At 35.8% G+C, this 19,284-nt stretch overlaps 3 protein-coding genes across 3 annotated transcripts; all 3 read left to right on the forward strand.

The window, feature by feature from the left end:
* The first annotated feature begins 410 nt into the window (after positions 1–410).
* Positions 411–6,075, forward strand: pvalb1 (parvalbumin 1). Its single transcript, XM_051887587.1, has 5 exons — positions 411–1,280; positions 1,710–1,789; positions 3,364–3,496; positions 3,584–3,693; positions 5,799–6,075. Exons 2-5 carry the CDS (start codon positions 1,729–1,731, stop codon positions 5,822–5,824), a joined length of 330 nt encoding a protein of 109 aa, XP_051743547.1. The 5' UTR covers positions 411–1,280; positions 1,710–1,728; the 3' UTR covers positions 5,825–6,075.
* Positions 6,076–9,090: 3,015 nt separating this feature from the next.
* pvalb4 (parvalbumin 4) lies at positions 9,091–10,582 on the forward strand. The gene is made up of 5 exons (XM_051888833.1): positions 9,091–9,190; positions 9,636–9,702; positions 9,788–9,920; positions 10,007–10,116; positions 10,297–10,582. Exons 2-5 carry the CDS (start codon positions 9,642–9,644, stop codon positions 10,320–10,322), a joined length of 330 nt encoding a protein of 109 aa, XP_051744793.1. The 5' UTR covers positions 9,091–9,190; positions 9,636–9,641; the 3' UTR covers positions 10,323–10,582.
* A 4,887-nt stretch (positions 10,583–15,469) lies between these two features.
* On the forward strand, positions 15,470–18,336 carry pvalb8 (parvalbumin 8). The gene is made up of 5 exons (XM_051887619.1): positions 15,470–15,849; positions 16,422–16,486; positions 16,667–16,799; positions 17,165–17,274; positions 18,075–18,336. Exons 2-5 carry the CDS (start codon positions 16,426–16,428, stop codon positions 18,098–18,100), a joined length of 330 nt encoding a protein of 109 aa, XP_051743579.1. The 5' UTR covers positions 15,470–15,849; positions 16,422–16,425; the 3' UTR covers positions 18,101–18,336.
* Positions 18,337–19,284: the final 948 nt, after the last annotated feature.

Consider the following 19,284-nt stretch of genomic DNA (forward strand, 5'->3'; position numbering starts at 1 on the left):
AAATACAATACAATAAGATAAAATAAAAAAATAAGATGACAAAATAAAAAATAAATAAAATAAGATATAATAATAATATAAGACAAGATATAAAAAAATGAAAATAAGATAAAAATGATAAGATATGATAAAATAAATAAAATATGATAAGATATAATATAATATAAAAATAAACAAATAAAAGACAAAATAAAAAAATAAAATAAGATACAATAAGATAAGATATAAAGTAAAATATAAAATAAGATATAATTTCAAAAATCAAATAAATTAAAATAATAAATATGATAAGATAAAAATTAAATAAAATACAATAAGATATAATATAAAATAAAATACAATAAAATAAGATTAATTGATGAGATAAAATACGATCAAATAAAATAAAATAAAATATGATAAGATATAAGATAATATAATATAAAATAATAAAATAAAATATAAGTTAAGATAAAATTCGATAAGATAAAATAAATAACAGAAGAATAAAATAAAATAAAAAGGAACCATTACAAACATTGCAAAAACAAATAAAATTATACTATTAAAATAACATGAATTTAAAATCATTATCAGGAAAGTTTAGCAATGAATCAGTCTGTGTTTTACATTGTAATGAAGGTTTCAGATTGCACAGTCTGATTCATGTAAGCCATGCAATATGAACACTGAAACCAATCAAATATCTAATCCAGCCTGCATGTGACATAAACACATACTTCTGCTAAATTGATAATAACAAGTCCACTGATCTTATGAACATTGGTGTGAATTATTCTTATCACGCACTGGCATGATTTACGGCCTTGAGGCGCAGTTGATTGCTCCACAGCTCTCCGTCCAGAGTTTCTAACCTGGAAGAGAAACACGATCCACCCCAATCGAACACGCATATATACGCTCAGTGACATCTGATGTGTTTATCAGTCCTTTTGTCCAGAAAAGTTCAATCGAGGAGGAATGAAAGTAAAGAGCCAAGTCTTGAGTCGGGTGATAAAGTGGGAAAGGGACGGCTGCTTGACCCCAGCTCAAGGAGGAGGGCCTCATGATCTATAGGGTCCCACACATGGTTCTGAACATCATTTGTGAGACTAAAAATAGCCCAACTTGACTACTGGACACATTTTTTCGACACTATTCCAAACGTAGACCTATCTGTTACTGAGCACCGAATTCCTGTAAATGGTGAGGCTGAGGGTATATAAGCCGGGAGCCGCAGAAGAGACGCTCACACCTCGACTAACTCCTTCGGTTTTTCACTCGCCTTAGACAAGCGCAAGGTGAGTGCAGTGGATGAATTCATCTGACATGCTTTAATGCTTTAGGATCAGGCTTCGCAAAGAAAAGTTACTGAACATCATCACAGCTCACGGACAGGGACTTTGGAATATGTCGTATTGGTAACGGAGAGCATCAGGAGAGCATCTATGCTCAGGGTCACACATACGGATGCTAAAGACTGCAGACCTTGGACACTAAGTGTTGATGGCTTCCCGCTGAGGATGGCTAGATAAAATAAGGGGTTGTGTAAATAGGAACTGTCAGTTATTGTGTTTACTGTGCTTTAGCCTCTGTTGATATGTGTTTATGAGGATTGTGTGAAAGAGGAAAATCACGTGTAGTTAGAAGTTTGAACTTATGGGGGAATACATTGCATAAGCTGAGCTCATTTATGAATTGTTCTTATTCAATGTTGTGCTATTTTGCAGCTTAATCAGAACCAGAAAAATGGCCGTTGCTGCTATACTCGCCGCAGCTGATGTGGATGCTGCTATCGCTGCCTGCCAGGGTAAGACATCATGTAAACATCTCAGATTGCAGTGTATCACATCTGGGGAAATACTGTATAATAACTGACACTGAGAAGGCATTAACAACCACTGGTCAGTAGCTCATGTACATTCAAATATAAAAACGGATGAGCCAAATGGTTTCTGACGATATTATATTTCCTGACTGTTTGAATGCACATGAACTAATGAAGTGTTGCAGAATGCATGGATGTTTGCTAATCATTTTAAAGAGATTAACAGTTACCAATAAGTGAAATTTAAGCTGAATGAATAAATATAGATGTATGAAATCCAAAATAAATAAATAAATAATATTTAAGAGGTATATTGAAACAATTCAATGTATTATAATTATATTATATTATATTACATTATTGGGCTACGTACAAACATGATCTAAAGACTTCTACCTAAATGCTTGAAATTTGTTTAGAAGAAGTTGATTTTGTTTTCCTAAACTAAAATCTTAATAAATATTTAAATTTTAATAAATATAATACAATTTAAGAAACAAATTGGACAGGATATTGAGGGGGAAAAAGAAGGCAGCTGAAGATTTGATATACATGAATAAATACAGACTCATGATATTAAAAATAAATTAATAAATAAAAAATTTTTAAGAGGTATAATAAAACTAATTAATATATTATAATTTTTTTATGAAACATATATCAGATAAAACATTTTTACAAATTGAATATTGAGGGAGAAAAAAAATCAAAAAGTGGCCAAATTTAAGACTTCTGCTTAAATGCTTGAAATTTGATTTGTATAAGTTTAAATTCTTTTTCAAAACTACAATGTTAATGAATATTTAAATTTTAATAAATACATTTTTAAGAAATGAATTACAGGATATTGAGGGGACAAATTCACAGAAATACTATGATAGTTTTGATTAGTTCAACATTTTTGTTCCATAAACGTATATTTAATATTTCTGTATTTTTTTTGATGACTTTTATTCTGAAATGTTTTTGATGACTGCCATTCTAAGATGTGAAAAATAATAATAAGAAATGCATGCGCAAATATTTAACTGGTAGTGTATGTTGTGGCCTTCTTCCCAGCTAATGTTTTGCTAACGTTCCCATTTAGTTTTGAAAACATTATTTCTGAATATTCTTTGAATGTTTAAAATGTCCATGGGTTATGCAAACACTAAGGGAACATTCCATTTAATCATTCTTCAAACAACGGAAATGTTACTTTTGAATGTTCTCTGAACATTAGTAGTAGTAACATTTGAAAAATGTTAGGCGAACGTCCAACTAAAATGTTTCATAAAAAAACATTCCATGCACGATGCATAAATACCATTTTTTGTGCTAATGCTAACATTATTAAAGACCAGATAACCCTGAATGGACATTCTCTAAATGTTACTTGATAAATGTTTGTTTATAACTTTGAGAAAACATTGCCACAACATCAGCCTGAGAACGTTCTGTTAGCTGGGTTAGTGTAAAAGTGACTAGACTCAGCCAGGTCTCATTAGCATCAATTTCAGTTAGAATATTTTGATCAAATGAATATCACGTTTTGACACAAAACTCTCTCTCCACAGCTGCTGACTCCTTTGACTACAAGTCCTTCTTCGCCAAGGTTGGCCTGTCAGCCAAGTCCTCTGATGATGTCAAGAAGGCTTTCGCCATCATTGACCAGGACAACAGTGGCTTCATTGAGGAGGAGGAGCTGAAGTGAGACTCAGAATAAATCATACACATTAGACCATGTCAAACAGAGGCAGTTGTGGGCTTCATAGCAGGCTTGTGCTCTTTCTGTAGGCTGTTCCTGCAGAACTTCAAGGCTGGTGCCAGGGCTCTGACCGACAAAGAGACCAAGGCCTTCCTCTCTGCTGGTGACAGTGATGGTGATGGCAAGATTGGAGCTGAAGGTAAATGAAAAATGCCATTTTGACCCAGTTTTACACCTCAGAGTTGAACACACATCAAGAAAGTGCTTTTCATTAAAAGTTCGGTAGCAGAGCTTGATTTTTGGTGAGGAAGCTTGGGTACAAGCTCCAGAAACTGGGTAAAGCCACAGAAAAAATTGACGGAAAAAGAGATATTTAGGATTTCGTCTAGCATAATAATATAACAACATTACATTACATTACATTTTTTTCTGCTCGCTTGGTCAGGTTAGTGTTGCCAACTATTTTCAATGAAAAGTAGCTAAAGCCTGCTCAAAATGTCGCAAGATGACGTAATGCGCCAACTTTCAGCACTTTACATCTGTTTTCTCTCCTAATCCATACTGTATCTTAATATAATATATAGCAGAATATCCAATAAAGCTGTCCTCATTTACATATTATCTGTGAGACAACGGAAAGAGTGTGATATAGTGACTGACTACATGTAAACCAGCAGTCCAAAAAGTCACTAGATTTGCTAGTAACTTTTTTGAAAGAAAAAAAAAAAGTCACTAAAGGGGTGTGAAAAGACACAAAATTAGCAACACTGGGTCAGGCCAAACCGTAAAATGTAACTATTTCATGAGGTGACGATTTGTACAAAAATGTATGACTTTTAAAAGAAAGTCTTTATGAAAGACCACCCATAACCCTGCCCCTAAACTTACCTGTCACTGGGGTTTAAACAGATCGTATGAAAATGTACAAGCGAGATCATATGAATTAGCCACCAATTAAGCAAAACATAAAATAGTTATGAATTGCTGTGAGATTGTGTTGGTCATTATAGCCAATAGCTCAGATTTCTACTTTCTCTGCCAACATTTATACTCGCCTCAACATGAATAAAATACAGTGAAAAAAAAAAAAAAATGTAAATCTAATTGTAGAAATATTTTATATATATATATTTCAATATTTACTTAGCTATATATTTATTCATATGTAAATTATAAATAAATACATAAATGGTTTAAGAGGTATATTGAAGCAAATTAATGTATAAATTGGTCTAAAATATAACAATAAAAAGTCATTTTGCAATTCTATTACATTATAAGAAACATTTTTAACAAAAATGTAAATTACTAATTGTGTGTGTTTATATATATATATATACACACACACACACACACATATATTTTAATATTTACTTAAAAATATATTCATATGCAATTTACTATACATCTTTCATGCATAAATGTACATTTTTCATAAAATTTTAAGTTTTCTTTGTCAAAAAATTGCAATAACATTTTCAACCCATTCTTACAGATGCTACCAAGTGCAAAAATTTAAAAAAAAAACTTCCTAATTGTAGATATATAATTTTTACATAAATGTTTTAATTTTTACATAAAATATATTTATATGCAAATTTTTTAAAATTTTATTGATTATTATACATTTTCCACACATTTACATTAACATACTTGTTTGTTTGTTTTTTCCATTAACTTTTAAAATAAATTTTTCAATAACATTTTAATCTATTTTTACAGAGACAACCAAGTGAAACATTTTTAAAAATGTAAATTTCTAATTGCAGACATACATTTGTTTTACATATATATTTTGATATTTATTTAAGCATTTATTCATATGCAAATAAAAAAAGCAGTATTTATTATTATACATTTTCTGCACATATATATATTTTTTCATAAAATTTTATTTTTCTTTACAAAGACGATTTGCAATGACATTTTCAACCCATTCTCACATATGCTACCAAAACTATCACAACTGATTCTTGCAATTTCAACATGATCTACGTTATTCAGTTAGATGATTTTACCTAGCCAACAAATTGTCCAAAAGAATTTACAACCAAAAGGCCTAAGAATGTAATGTAAGTGCCAGTCCCAGCAGGCCGTTCTTGTTTTTGAGCTCTGTCACTGTCACTTGCCTGCTTTCTTGGCGGCATCAACTGAAGCTCTATACTGTGGTCTAGGATGGCGAGCGGCAGTGCAGTTTATCAACACTAGCAGACCCTTGATTATATTTGGAAATGAAATTGGTGATATTTGCAGAATTAATGAATGGTAGTCTCATCTCTGTCTCATCTTTGTCTCATCTCACAGAGTTTGCTGCTCTTGTAAAGGCTTAAATTTTCATCTGACCAAGACCCTTCCATATTCAAGGAACCAGAACTCACGACAGCTCACACCTTTCTCAGCTGAACTTTTTTATATGATCTTATTTATGACTGACTTTGGACAGTTTACTCAGTTTCGAGTATGTGTCTGGATAAGGGTATGTTTGTGTTAGTTGGATGTTTTATTTTAAGCCCATTGGCTTGTGCAAATGTACAATCTTGAATGCACTTCTGGGGAAGAGTGAAAAACAAGGAATAAATATAGTTTTGGTGTAACATGTCTTTGAAGCGAGCTTTTTTACGCTTTCGCTGCTAATCGACGTTCCCGTTGTATTGTCAGATGTCCTCCCGGGAAACTCTGTTTATGATAATGCGCTCATATGGTGCGTTCAAGTCATGACAGAGAGATCGTATTTACAAGTTGAACACATATGAACGCCACCACAAAGTCGTAAATACGAGTAGGAAGCTCAGGATTTTCTCTAAGCCCCAAGTTTACAAGTTGGGGGCATGTCAGTGAGAAACGTGGCGGAATACCACAATACTTAGGCTACGTTTACATGGCAACGATGTACTAAAAATGGAAATGTTTTTCCTTTGCATTATTCACGTACAGATGACACCATTGCCAAAACAATCCCAGTTCACACGGATCCCCGAAAATGACTAAAAACGCTGTAGTATACATGCCAGGCCAGTAGATGGCGATGTCACTTTGTAAAGAAACACTACGCGCCTATAGACTGAACACGTAATAATCATGATGTGACCGTTTTCACAAATTCGCGTTTTTGTAGTTTTACACTGAGGCGATAACGGTATCGTTTTCAAAAACTTGCACTTTGAAACCCCTTTTCAAAAGTTTGTTTTCAGGCTCCCAAAACACTGTTGTCATTTAAATGAACGTCCAAAACGCATAAAAAGTTTTGTGTTTTTAGTTGAAAATGGTCGTGTAAACATCCCCTTAGGTTATAGGTATTTAGCAGTGACATTGTCAGGCTTTTTTTATTTACAACAAAATAAGCTAACTGCCTGCACAAAATACAAAAGTGTTGTCATATAACAATATCCCCCGGTTTCACAGACAAGGCTTAAGATAGTCCAAGACTAAAATGCATGTTTGAGCTGTTTTAACTGAAAGCAACTTGCACTGACATATCTTAAAATATGTCAGTGCCATTGTTTTGTCTCAAGATCCACTCCAGTAATGTTTTTTTCTAGTGTACGCTACTTAAATATCCTAATTGAACTAAGGCCTAATCCTGGCTTAGGTCAAGCCCTGTCTGTGAAACCGGGCCTATATACAACGACAAAGTTTACAGTGGCTTTATTAATTAATTAAAGCATAAATTAATTAAAAACATAAAAAAGCATAACGCACCTGATGCACATTCCTTGTTCTTCGTTTTCTAGAAGTAGAGTTAATCCTGTATTTTTGTTTAGTTAATCAAGAGAAGGTACACCGCCATCTTGTTTCGACGAAAGTGACTTGAACACACCTGACGTCATAAACACGATTTCCCAACTGGTAAATACGTACTTCCCAGGTAGGATGACTTGAACGCACCAATAGCCAGGGATGTCCTGCAGGACGCTCTTGGCACAAGGCTGGGCGAGGGAAGGCCCGGAGATTTGCTGAGGTCCACTGGAAGGGATTTGCAGAGGATAGTTTTCGCATGCCCAATTAGAGTCCATGGCAGCTTCTCGAATGCTCAGAATAGCTTGTCGAACACTCAAACAAAGCGCTGGCCAAGCTCAGTCTTCCAAAACCCATTAAACGCTCTGCAATGGGCACGATTTCATCAGAGCAACTGGCAACGCTCGTGTAATAATAATCTATTAACCACAATGGTGATAAAATCGTTGACATTCCTAATTAGACCTTTATATAATTTAGAACATTACACCATGTCTACATCGGACACTACGCGACCCGACAAACGCAAATAGAACTCATTATAATCATTGATGCTGTCTAGACTGAATTCAGCGCGACGAATCACGCCAAATTCCTGAGAGTAAACTGATTCCGTTCTATTTCTGACGTAATAGACTCGCGCTACTTCTGACAGGAAGAACAAATGCATCTGCAACGGTCGCATTTGTCGCGCCCAATCACAAATCGACCGTTGCAAATCCATTTGTTCTTCCTGTTAGAAGTAGGCGCGAACGCTTGAAATGGGCCTTCGTCAGAAATAGAACGGTGTAAACTCGGCGTTATCCTTCATTTCTAGTGTAAAACAAAATTAATTAAAGTACCTACTTGTAAAACAGCTCAGCTTTCGACGGTGTTGTAGTACAAGCAGAGCAGTTTCTGACCTGTGAAAGCCATCAGACAGAACGAGCTCTGCTGCTCTCTGCTGTTTGAACGCTGTAGGCTATGCAAATGTCAGGTGCAAATGAACAGTAACACATTTTATACTATACCGTGTACGTACACTAAAAAGAACAGGCAAATATGTTCCTTTTTAATTAGTTTAATGGAGGAAAAGATGTAGCCATAAATAAATCAAAGATTATTGGAGTATGTTTTTTTTTTTCCTTTTAGAAAAGAAAATACTATTTCAGTTTTTGTGTTACTTGCCATTTCTTTGTAAGTAATTGTGAAATTTAGGCCTACAAGCAATTTCTGAGTGAAAATTATACACAAAATTTGTTTTTCGGTGTAGCAACTATATATTAGCTATAGTAAATTTAAGATTACCATATATCAAATGGAGAAAAATTAAATCAATGAAACATAATGGACTAGTAAAATCCTAGCGTTAACTAACACTAAAATGTTACATTTAATTTTTTATCTATTTCCATACAGAAGAAAACCAGGACAAATTCAGACAACATGTTTAATGTGGCAAAATCCAACCAACACAGCATATGCAAACAAAAATAACAGCAAAATCTTGTGCAAAATGATCTATCTCCATTATAACTAACTGAACAAATGAAGCATTTTACATGAAACTAATAACCAGTGCTACAAGCAAAATCAACCGGAGAGTCCATACCCTGACCACACACAGAAATGTCCCTCTGACAAGCGTCCCGCAAGCTTCCCTTCATATAGTCTTTCCAAACCCCATGAGCGAGTGTCCATAGGAATATATCCATGCACTATCAGCAGCGTGTATTATTAGCATGCAAGTATATGATGGACTTTTTTTCAAACGCACCTTTTAAGCATCTTCATTTTTGAGGATAAATATAGTACAGCGTGTCTGCTGGGCGCATGTCAAGCCTCCAGCGGGTGTCTATTACATTATGATTCATATTTGGAGTGGCTGAAGGTATATAAGGGGGAGATCAGGGGCCCGGAGATCACTGCAGTTCACAGCTCGAGTCTTCTGAAACTACCTTCAGCACCAAAAGACAAAAGAGGTGAGTTTGCACAGGCGACCCACTCTATCTATGGAGAAAAAACAAAACAAAAAAAAAAAAAACGGGACTGGTACTTCCAGATTTGTTTCGGAGCAGAAACGGATCCTGAAATTAAAGTTTGCATCCTAAATTTTCTCATCATCTCAATCGGCTGTGGATTTTTTTTGCCCGCTGGCTTATTTTAAGAGGACCTCATGGACCCTTTGGGATTTAACGTCCTCGTAACTCAAATCCACATGTGAAACGTTTCCCTTTTCGGTGGTTTTATGGGATTTGCATGGGTTGAAATGATGGCATGAAGTGTTATAAGATTAAATATTATATGCTGAGCTATTAAGTAAACTGTTAAATGCCTATATTCAGGAGGAAAACTGGACTAAATACACCTGAGCTGCGTGACGACAAACATTTCTTGTTTTAATTTTCTGTTTCACATATCATTCAGCTAAAGATGGCATTCGCCGGAGTCCTGAACGACGCTGACATCGCTGCAGCCCTGGAGGCATGCAAGGGTGAGACGGCGTAAGCAGCCAGATCTTTAACACACCATCTTCCATTAAAGCATGTATTCATCTCTTTCCCATATTTCCCACACAGCTGCTGACTCCTTCAACCACAAGGCTTTCTTCGCCAAGGTCGGTCTGAGTGCCAAGTCCGGCGATGATGTCAAGAAGGCTTTCGCAATCATCGATCAGGACAAGAGTGGCTTCATTGAGGAGGATGAACTCAAGTAAGAGCAACTTTGAGCTTGCTTATGGACTGATAGAGCTACCTGCATCATAAATGTACTCATAAACTGAAATTGTGTGCTGGCAGACTGTTCCTGCAGAACTTCAAGGCTGACGCCAGGGCACTGACTGACGCCGAGACCAAGATTTTCCTTAAGGCTGGAGATTCTGACGGTGACGGCAAGATCGGAGTTGATGGTCAGTCATCTTCAAGATTAAACTTGCTTCAAACTTTCCACATGGTCTTGAGTACATTCCCAATGCTCCTCAATGTGCTTTAAAGTCCTCTAAGAATATAAAAATGCATATTATTGAAGGTTAAAACAAACAGATTTGATTGAAAACCATGATTGAATGTTGTTTCTTTCTTTCTGACAGAGTTCGCTGCCTTGGTTAAGGCATAAATTGCTTCTGACCAACAACACCTCTTGCTCTGAAGGAACAACTTTGCCCAAGACCTCCCATTTTCATCCTACTATAAATAATTTTTATACTCATGATGCTTATGAGAAGTTTCCTCCCATGCAGCACACTGTCAAAAGGATGACTGTGAATGTAGCGGTTGTGTCTCCTGTCTTAAATATGAACTTTGCTTACTGTAAAATCTGATGCACTTTTACGGGAACGGACGATAAGAAAAGAATAAATATTCTTTTTCATTATAGCCTAGACTTCTTTTCATTTTTTGAAAGCAAATCTACTTTTCACTCTAGCTGTATGGAGAAAGTTTATAATAATCACATTTCCATGAAATAAAATAAAATGAAAATACATATATTTGGTAGGCTTATTTATAAGATCGCTGCCATAAACACTATGACTTTTTTTTAATTATTATTATTGTCAGTGGCTTGGTGATTATATTTACTGTTTGTTTTGGTGGATCACACGCATTTATTCAGTTTTATTGCAGAATTACACTTATTAATAAACTATTACAAAGGTTATAATTACTCACTAACGGGCCAAAGTTTACCTGTTCAAATAAATAAGTAAATTTCTACCACGAGGGTGTTTTGGTTAAATCGTCCACTAGATGGCGTTACTTTACAATGAGTGAATGGGTAGGAAAAGCATCTAAATCGTTACACAAACTCCTTTGAAAGCTTTGAAATAAGCGCACACACCACATACAGTGAATTGCTTATTGTTTAAACATTATATTGCACACATTTTTTACTTACTTTTTAAAAATGTAAAAGTGGCTAGTACATATACAGGTGCTGGTCATATAATTAGAATATCATCAAAAAGTTGATTTATTTCACTAATTCCATTCAAAAAGTGAAACTTGTATATTATATTCATTCATTACACACAGACTGATATATTTCAAATGTTTATTTCTTTTAATTTTGATGATTATAACTGACAACTAAGAAAAATCCCAAATTCAGTATCTCAGAAAATTAGAATATTACTTAAGACCACTACAAAGAAAGGATTTTTAGAAATCTTGGCCAACTGAAAAGTATGAACATGGAAAGTATGAGCATGTACAGCACTCAATACTTAGTTGGGGCTCCTTTTGCCTGAATTACTGCAGCAATGCGGCGTAGCATGGAGTCGATCAGTCTGTGGCACTGCTCAGGTGTTATAAGAGCCCAGGTTGCTCTGATAGTGGCCTTCAGCTCTTCTGCATTGTTGGGTCTGGCATATCGCATCTTCCTCTTCACAATACCCCATAGATTTTCTTTGGGGTTAAGGTCAGGTGAGTTTGCTGGCCAATTAAGAACAGGGATACCATGGTCCTTAAACCAGGTACTGGTAGCTTTGGCACTGTGTGCAGGTGCCAAGTCCTGTTGGAAAATGAAATCTGCATCTCCATAAAGTTGGTCAGCAGCAGGAAGCATGAGGTGCTCTAAAACTTCCTGGTATATGGCTGCGTTGACCTTGGACCTCATAAAACACAGTGGACCAACACCAACCGATGACATGGCACCCCAAACCATCACTGACTGTGGAAACTTTACACCGGACCTCAAGCAACGTGGATTGTGTGCCTCTCCTCTCTTCCTCCAGACTCTGGGACCCTGAAGGAAATGCAAAATTTACTTTCATCAGAGAACATAACTTTGGACCACTCAGCAGCAGTCCAGTCCTTTTTGTCTTTAGCCCAGGCGAGATGCTTCTGACGCTGTCTGTTGTTCAAGAGTGGCTTGACACAAGGAATGCGACAGCTGAAACCCATGTCTTGCATACGTCTTTGTGTAGTGGTTCTTGAAGCACTGACTCGAGCTGCAGTCCACTCTTTGTGAATCTCCCCCACATTTTTGAATGGGTTTTGTTTCACAATCCTCTCCAGGGTGCGGTTATCCCTATTGCTTGTACACTTTTTTCTACCACATCTTTTCCTTCCCTTCGCCTCTCTATTAATGTGCTTGGACACAGAGCTCTGTGAACAGCCAGCCTCTTTTGCAATGACCTTTTGTGTCTTGCCCTCCTTGTGCAAAGTGTCAATGGTCGTCTTTTGGACAACTGTCAAGGCAGCAGTCTTCCCCATGATTGTGTAGCCTACAGAACTAGACTGAGAGACCATTTAAAGGCCTTTGCAGGTGTTTTGAGTTAATTAGCTGATTAGAGTGTGGCACCAGGAGTCTTCAATATTGAACCTTTTCACAATATTCTAATTTTCTGAGATACTGAATTTGGGATTTTCCTTAGTTGTCAGTTATAATCATCAAAATTAAAAGAAATAAACAGTTGAAATATATCAGTCTGTGTGTAATGAATGAATATAATATACAAGTTTCACTTTTTGAATGGAATTAGTGAAATAAATCAACTTTTTGATGATATTCTAATTATATGACCAGCACCTGTACATTTGTATATAGCTACACTGGACTGTAACAAAACAAATGTGCAAAAATCGCGCCTTGCCAAGTCCTCGGTAGATTCCCGCGGAATTGGACTACTTTCATGCTGTTGCCGCGGGTTAAAGGTTTGACATATTGCATACATTTTATTTTACTTAAATTCTTGTATTGAAATATTTTATATTCTACCAATGATAAAACTGTTGTAGATGTTAAGTTTTACGAAGGAGGGCCACTGAGGTGTGTTTGTGATCGCTACGATATAGGCCTAGTGGATTGTTTGCACAACAGTGATTTTAAAATACGTGTTTGGTATGGGAATTGCTTATTTTGAGTTTTGATATTTGGGATATGGGATACTTTTGAACTATTTTTGATTGGCCGTTGGGCTAGTTTTGTTATGCAGACCTGGCAACCCAACCTAGTAGTACGCCTACATAGAAAGTAACTGTATATATTACTACTCTAAGTTACTAATATGCACCTTTTAGAGGTAGATAAGGCACAAATATGTCCCTGAAAGTGCTGTTGTTGTACCTCTAAAGGTAATATTTTTCGTAATTTTTTTTCGTAACTTTCTTTTTTTTTTTGAGAGTGTAGATGCTAAAAAGTGGCATAATATGCTAGTTAGCCTCTGACATACAATAAAATGTAGCTGAGTGCTGCCAAAACAGACACCTTAGTAGAGGTCATGTAGTGTAGCTTAGTGCCTGCAGAGAATATAAGCAAACGTAAATGAATAAATGATTGCCCAGTAACCGTATAGGATATGAGGTATCATCATGGCCCATGACATCAGTGTTTCTGGGTAAGTAGCACCTCTGTATCCGGTGTCCTTGTCAGCTCGAGGCTCTTGGGTTTCTCCGTGCACCATCACGCTGGGTTATCCCACGCATGGACTGTCCCAAAGCATTTCACAGCAAACACCTCGTCCTAATGCATGTAAATGGGCCATGTGCACCCTGCAACTCAATAGCATGGACTAACACAGTCTGTGATGCACTCAAACATGACGGTTAATGTAAATGCTAGCAGATGTGCTGAGTGCAAATGCACTTATTTGCTATACTAATGATAGAAGTTATTAAAATTGTTCTATAAAAACAAGTTAAAACTAATGACAGATGGCAACAGCTTGCATTAAATTGGTCAAAAATGACAGTAAAGACATAATAAAACTATTAAGAAATCATTCCAAAGGTTATATTTAATAACAAACAAATGTTTACCTGTTCAAATAAATAAATACAGCTAAAATCTTTGGGGTTGGTAAGATTTTTTTTTTTATGTTTTTGACAAAAGTGCTCACCAAAGCTGCATTTATTTGATCACAAATACAGTAAAATAATATTATATAGTGTAATATTATTACAATTTAAGAGAACTGTTTTCTATTTTAGTATAATTTAGAATTTAATTTATTTCTGTGATCAAAGCTGAATTTTCAGCATCATTACTCCAGTCTCCAGTGTCACATGATCCTCTAGAAATCATGATGATTTGATTCCCAAGAAACATTTATTATTATTATTATCAATATTGAATGTCAAGATACATTTTTTCAGGATTCTTTTAAGAATAGAAAGTTTATAAATAGAAATCTTTTGTAACTGTCATTTTTGATCAATTTAATGCTTCCTTACTGAATAAAAGTATTAATATCTTTCAAAAAAAAAAAATAAATAAAAATAAATAAAATATCTTATTGACCCCAAACTTTTGAATGAAAGTGTACTTCTGGGAAGCTGATATGTCCTACGATGTGACGTGCTTTCAAACAGTTTTTGCTAATTTTGCTAATTGTTTGCTAATTACAGTATTATGGATGAGACTTAAAAAACCTTGATTAAAAAAGTTAATGCTCATGATTTAAATGCACAAGTTGTCATTGAAACATTCATGCAGTGACACGTAAACCAATTCCATTTTATTCACATTTTTTTGTTTATGAGTATTAAAGCATGAGATAACTAGAAAAGTCAAGAACAAAAATGGCCACTATATCTGTTACACACGTATGAAGGATGCGCTGTCTGTAACTCCATCGCTCCGATGGAAACAATACCTCAATTTAATTGTAACATGGGGTTTGGTAACAAAAAGTTAAGCAGTGTCTGTTTTTTTCTTTTCTTTTCCTGCACTTGAAACCATAAAGTCCTGACATATTGCACCCTCTTACATAATATATGCGTCTAGCAGGTGCATTTTAAACATTGATTACAGCGTTCTGCTGGGCACTAGTCAAAAGGTGACCTTGTATCCCTGAATCAGCAGAGGAAAAATGACAGCTCGCTGTTTGCCTGCCTATAGAGGGTGAAGTGAGAAGGATAAACTCTCATGACACTCTCTATAACAACAGAGTAAAAAATGTGTGTGTGTGTGTGTCCACAGCTATACCTATGAATTAGTTTTGCATCTGGTGAGCAGTGGATTATGTGCTCCCATCTGTTCATAAAGCAAAGAGAGACAATATGGAGCAGATTACGGCATTGAAGCCAAGTCAAAAATAAAAAATCCAGTTCAGATTATGGGATTTATAAAGTAACAGATATCCGGAAGCGATAAAAAAGGAGGTTTTCAAGCATCCCCTTAATTTGTCCACCTCCCAACAGCAATGCGATATAAAAGTACTTATATAATATTATAATGAGGAATTTAGAATGACCTCATGTAAAGCAGTGGGAAAAGAGGGAGGGACAGACTGACCAACCTGAGAGGAGGATCGGATGTGCATGAGAGGGGTGAACGAGTGTGAGGGCTTTTGTGATGCGTGTATTATGATGGGAGGGACGTGATGAGCAGGTAGACAGCAAAGCATTTATTACTTAATTTGCCTTTTACAAGGGCGTCACAGATGTCTGAGGGTTGGCCCATACACACACACACACACACACACACACACAAGTCAAACAGATATAAATAGTACAGGTTAATTAGTTAGGTAAGTAATTTGAGCCGGGGCCTGGCAGTTAGAATTTGATCCACTGACTGGTAACTCAAGAATTAGCCATTGTCACTGCATTCAGACCTATATAAATCGCACCTGGACGGACTCACAGTCACCACTCAGCCTTACTTCTGTTGACTCACCTGCCAGGAGAACTTCACCGAGGTAAGAGTCTAAACTTCCCAACCGAATCTTTTTTTGTGTTTAGCAGCATAATGTGCTTTGCTTTAGCTGAAGATTATATTCAACCTGCATGCATGTGCAAGGTTTATTTCATGACCGTTACATTAAAATGGCATGCATATCATGCAGTTTTTAATGCAAATTTATGTGTTTTGAGGTCTTTATGAAGGGCATTAAATGCATGCATGTACATTTTGTTATGAAAATCACATTAAAACTGTTCATTAAAACGCATGCGCATACTTTTTTTTATGAAAACTACATTGAAAATGCATGCATATGGAAGTTTTATTTGATAAAAATTGCATTAGAATATATTTGAAAGGACAAAAGAATATGTAAAATGTCAAACTTGTGTCATCCTGTATCTTTAGTCGATTTTTTTATTTATTTATTTTGTTGGAAAGCATAGCTCAACAACATTTCTGGCAGATAATCTAGTCTAGGCTGATTTGTATACTCAAATGTATTGTATATTGGCAGGTTGCTATAGAGAGATATTACAGCTGCTTGTGAAAATGAGTTAATTATTTAAAACTGTTCTTCTTCTTCAGGACCATGTCACTGTCATCTATTCTTTCCGCTGATGCCATCGACAGTGCGCTCAAGGACTGTCAAGGTAGGATACACCGTCTCTCCTGTATCAGCATGTTTGCGCCTCATCAGCACATTAGGAATTGGCCATAGTAATATTTTTGAATCATTTTTTCTGCTGTAATTCAGTCTAATTCAGCTGCTCCTTAAATGACAGTGTCAGATTTCATATGTTTTAATTCGGTATTCCATTGTCCTTTTCCAGCTCCTGACTCATTCAACCCCAAAAAGTTCTTCCAGCTGTGTGGTCTGACAAAGAAAAGCCCTCAGGAAGTGAAGAATGTCTTTAACATCTTGGACAATGATGCCAGTGGATTCATCGAGGAGGATGAACTCAAGTACACAAGTTTTTCATGCATTTAAAGTCACATGGAAAAGTAGATTCTTTCAAAATAGACAACATAAACTTTCTGGATCTTTAACTTAATAACTGCATGTGCAGAATCAACAGATTTTAGCCTTTGATGGGCTTTCCAATAACATGAATTATTAAGTATTCATAAACAGACAGGGATTACCTAGCCTGACAACTGTCTGTTTCTATGCGCTCAGCTGCAGCCTTTTAATTAAGCAAGACACTTTATCCTCCTGCTTTTTTGCATCCTGTCTCTGGCTACCAATATTTTGAGTATTTCCTTTCCAGACAGGAGGATTTTCTGATGTGGGACATGACTTGACTATCTTTCTGATGTGGTTTGTCCAGGTTTTTCTTGCAGCGGTTCTCAGCTGGTGCTCGTGTACTGACCGATAAAGAGACAAAGGCTTTCCTATCAGCAGCTGATGATGACAGCGATGGCAAGATTGGAGCAGATGGTAATTATGGTTTTTATATTATATTTTCATAATTTATAATTAACAGAATAATAGCACAGTTGATCCAACAGGTTTGTTTTTGTTTCCATTTGATTTCTATTCATCTGGCATGATTTAAATAGCTGCCACCTACCATCTATGTAAAGCTAGTAGCAATTTTAATATCCAAATCATGCTTAGTGGGATATATATCTAGTTCAGTCATGAAACTCTAGATGGCGCAGGCTGATCGGCCCTTTACATGCAATCTGCAAGGAATTACATCATTACCAATTGAACAAGCTGATTGGCCTGTGCTGATCCTGCAAGCCAATGAGATTTCTCGCTCAACATTTAAATAGTCTGGTTCAATGTTTCTTGTAAGCTAGTCCTGCAGGCAGCGCTCTAACAGAGTTTGTCTGAAACCCTCCACCTCCCCAGCTCCACCTGCCTAGATCTGCTACAGAATTTATGTATGTCTATTTATGCAGCAGCAGCAGCAGCAGCATATCTTACATGCTCATAGCAGCATGTCTGTGTATCTATTAGCAGTAGCAAGTCCATACATGCTCTGCAGAAGCAATAATCAACAGCAGCAGCAGCAGAACTAGTCCACCAAGACCAAATACATTAACACTGCCATATTCAATAAAATGCAAAAACCATTCAGAGAGTTGTCATGATTAAAATATAAAATATATAAATATATACTCCTGGCTTTATCACCATCATATTTATAAGGGAACTGCTGTTAATTGTTTCTTTGAGCATCTGCAGGTTTACAGCCCATATGAATGAACTCTGTCTCTGATCTCTTGCAGAATTCCAGGCGATGGTTCTGTCCTGAATGATCAGTACACATCTCACCCCTCTCTTGTACTCAGATTTCATTTCAGTTCAGCAGTCTCGCCACTCCATACACAGGACTCTTTCCTCCCGGGGTCCCCCTGGTCAATAGAGTCCACACACGCAGACGCATACTGTACACACTCCAGAGGTTTTATTTGATTTTTGAATATGTAGAGGGGCGCACATGGGCATTGACCAAATGTAAAACTACCTGAAAACTATTTAAGTGAATAAATAAATGGATCAAAATATTTCAAATGTTGTCTGTGTTATTTTCTTTACTGTTATTAAATATTGGACCTGAAATAACACCTATCCGAATGAGACAATACGGTTTGATAAATGTCTTTAGAAAATAAACCTTACAATTAAGATGACTTTGTCTAGATACACCTGATAAAATGTAGCTACTGGAAGTCACTTTGGACAAAGGTGTCAGTTAAATGACTTATGGTAAATGTTTCTGATGGCAAGATACAAATATGTATAGATGATGTAGGATTGCAGTGTATTAATACAATTATATATTAATAAAATTATTAATCAAGAAATATAAGTCTTAAATTTAATAAATGAATGAGTGAATGAATGAATAAATAAAATGTAATGAAATGAATAAATAATAATCAAATAATATTTTATATTAATAATAAATTAACTAAAACAATTAATTAATTACTGCTGAAATATAATTTGTTGTAAAATGATATGACCACAAAATGAATTCCATTATAAAAGCTTGGAGCTTGAACAAAAGCTTGATAATTTTGGGGTTTACCTTAGCTAGAGCATATAAAGTGAGTCATTCAATATGAGCACACAATGCACAAAGACAATGTGTGAGCAAATATTATTAGGAGAAATATGGCTGCTCTCAGTCATCTTAGAGTTAGCGTGCACAGTTTTGCCATTGGCATAAATCTAATGACAGACAGAGAGAGAGAGAGAGATGTTGTTATGGTCATCCTTCCTGTTGCTATCAGTCATGACGTTGGTGGAGAATTCTGGCACCACATATACTGTAATGTGTATCAATGCATTTTCTACACAAATGCATGTTTTCCAAACAGTCAGCTCACTGTAGACTTTTAATAGCTGAGAATTACACAACAGGACCTAGAATTAGACAGAGCATGTTGACCACTAGACACCACACCCTGACATTAGCACTAGCAGCCTGTG

The sequence above is a fragment of the Ctenopharyngodon idella genome, chromosome 3 (genome assembly GCF_019924925.1).
Source record: "Ctenopharyngodon idella isolate HZGC_01 chromosome 3, HZGC01, whole genome shotgun sequence".
Classification (NCBI taxonomy): Eukaryota; Metazoa; Chordata; class Actinopteri; order Cypriniformes; family Xenocyprididae; genus Ctenopharyngodon; species Ctenopharyngodon idella.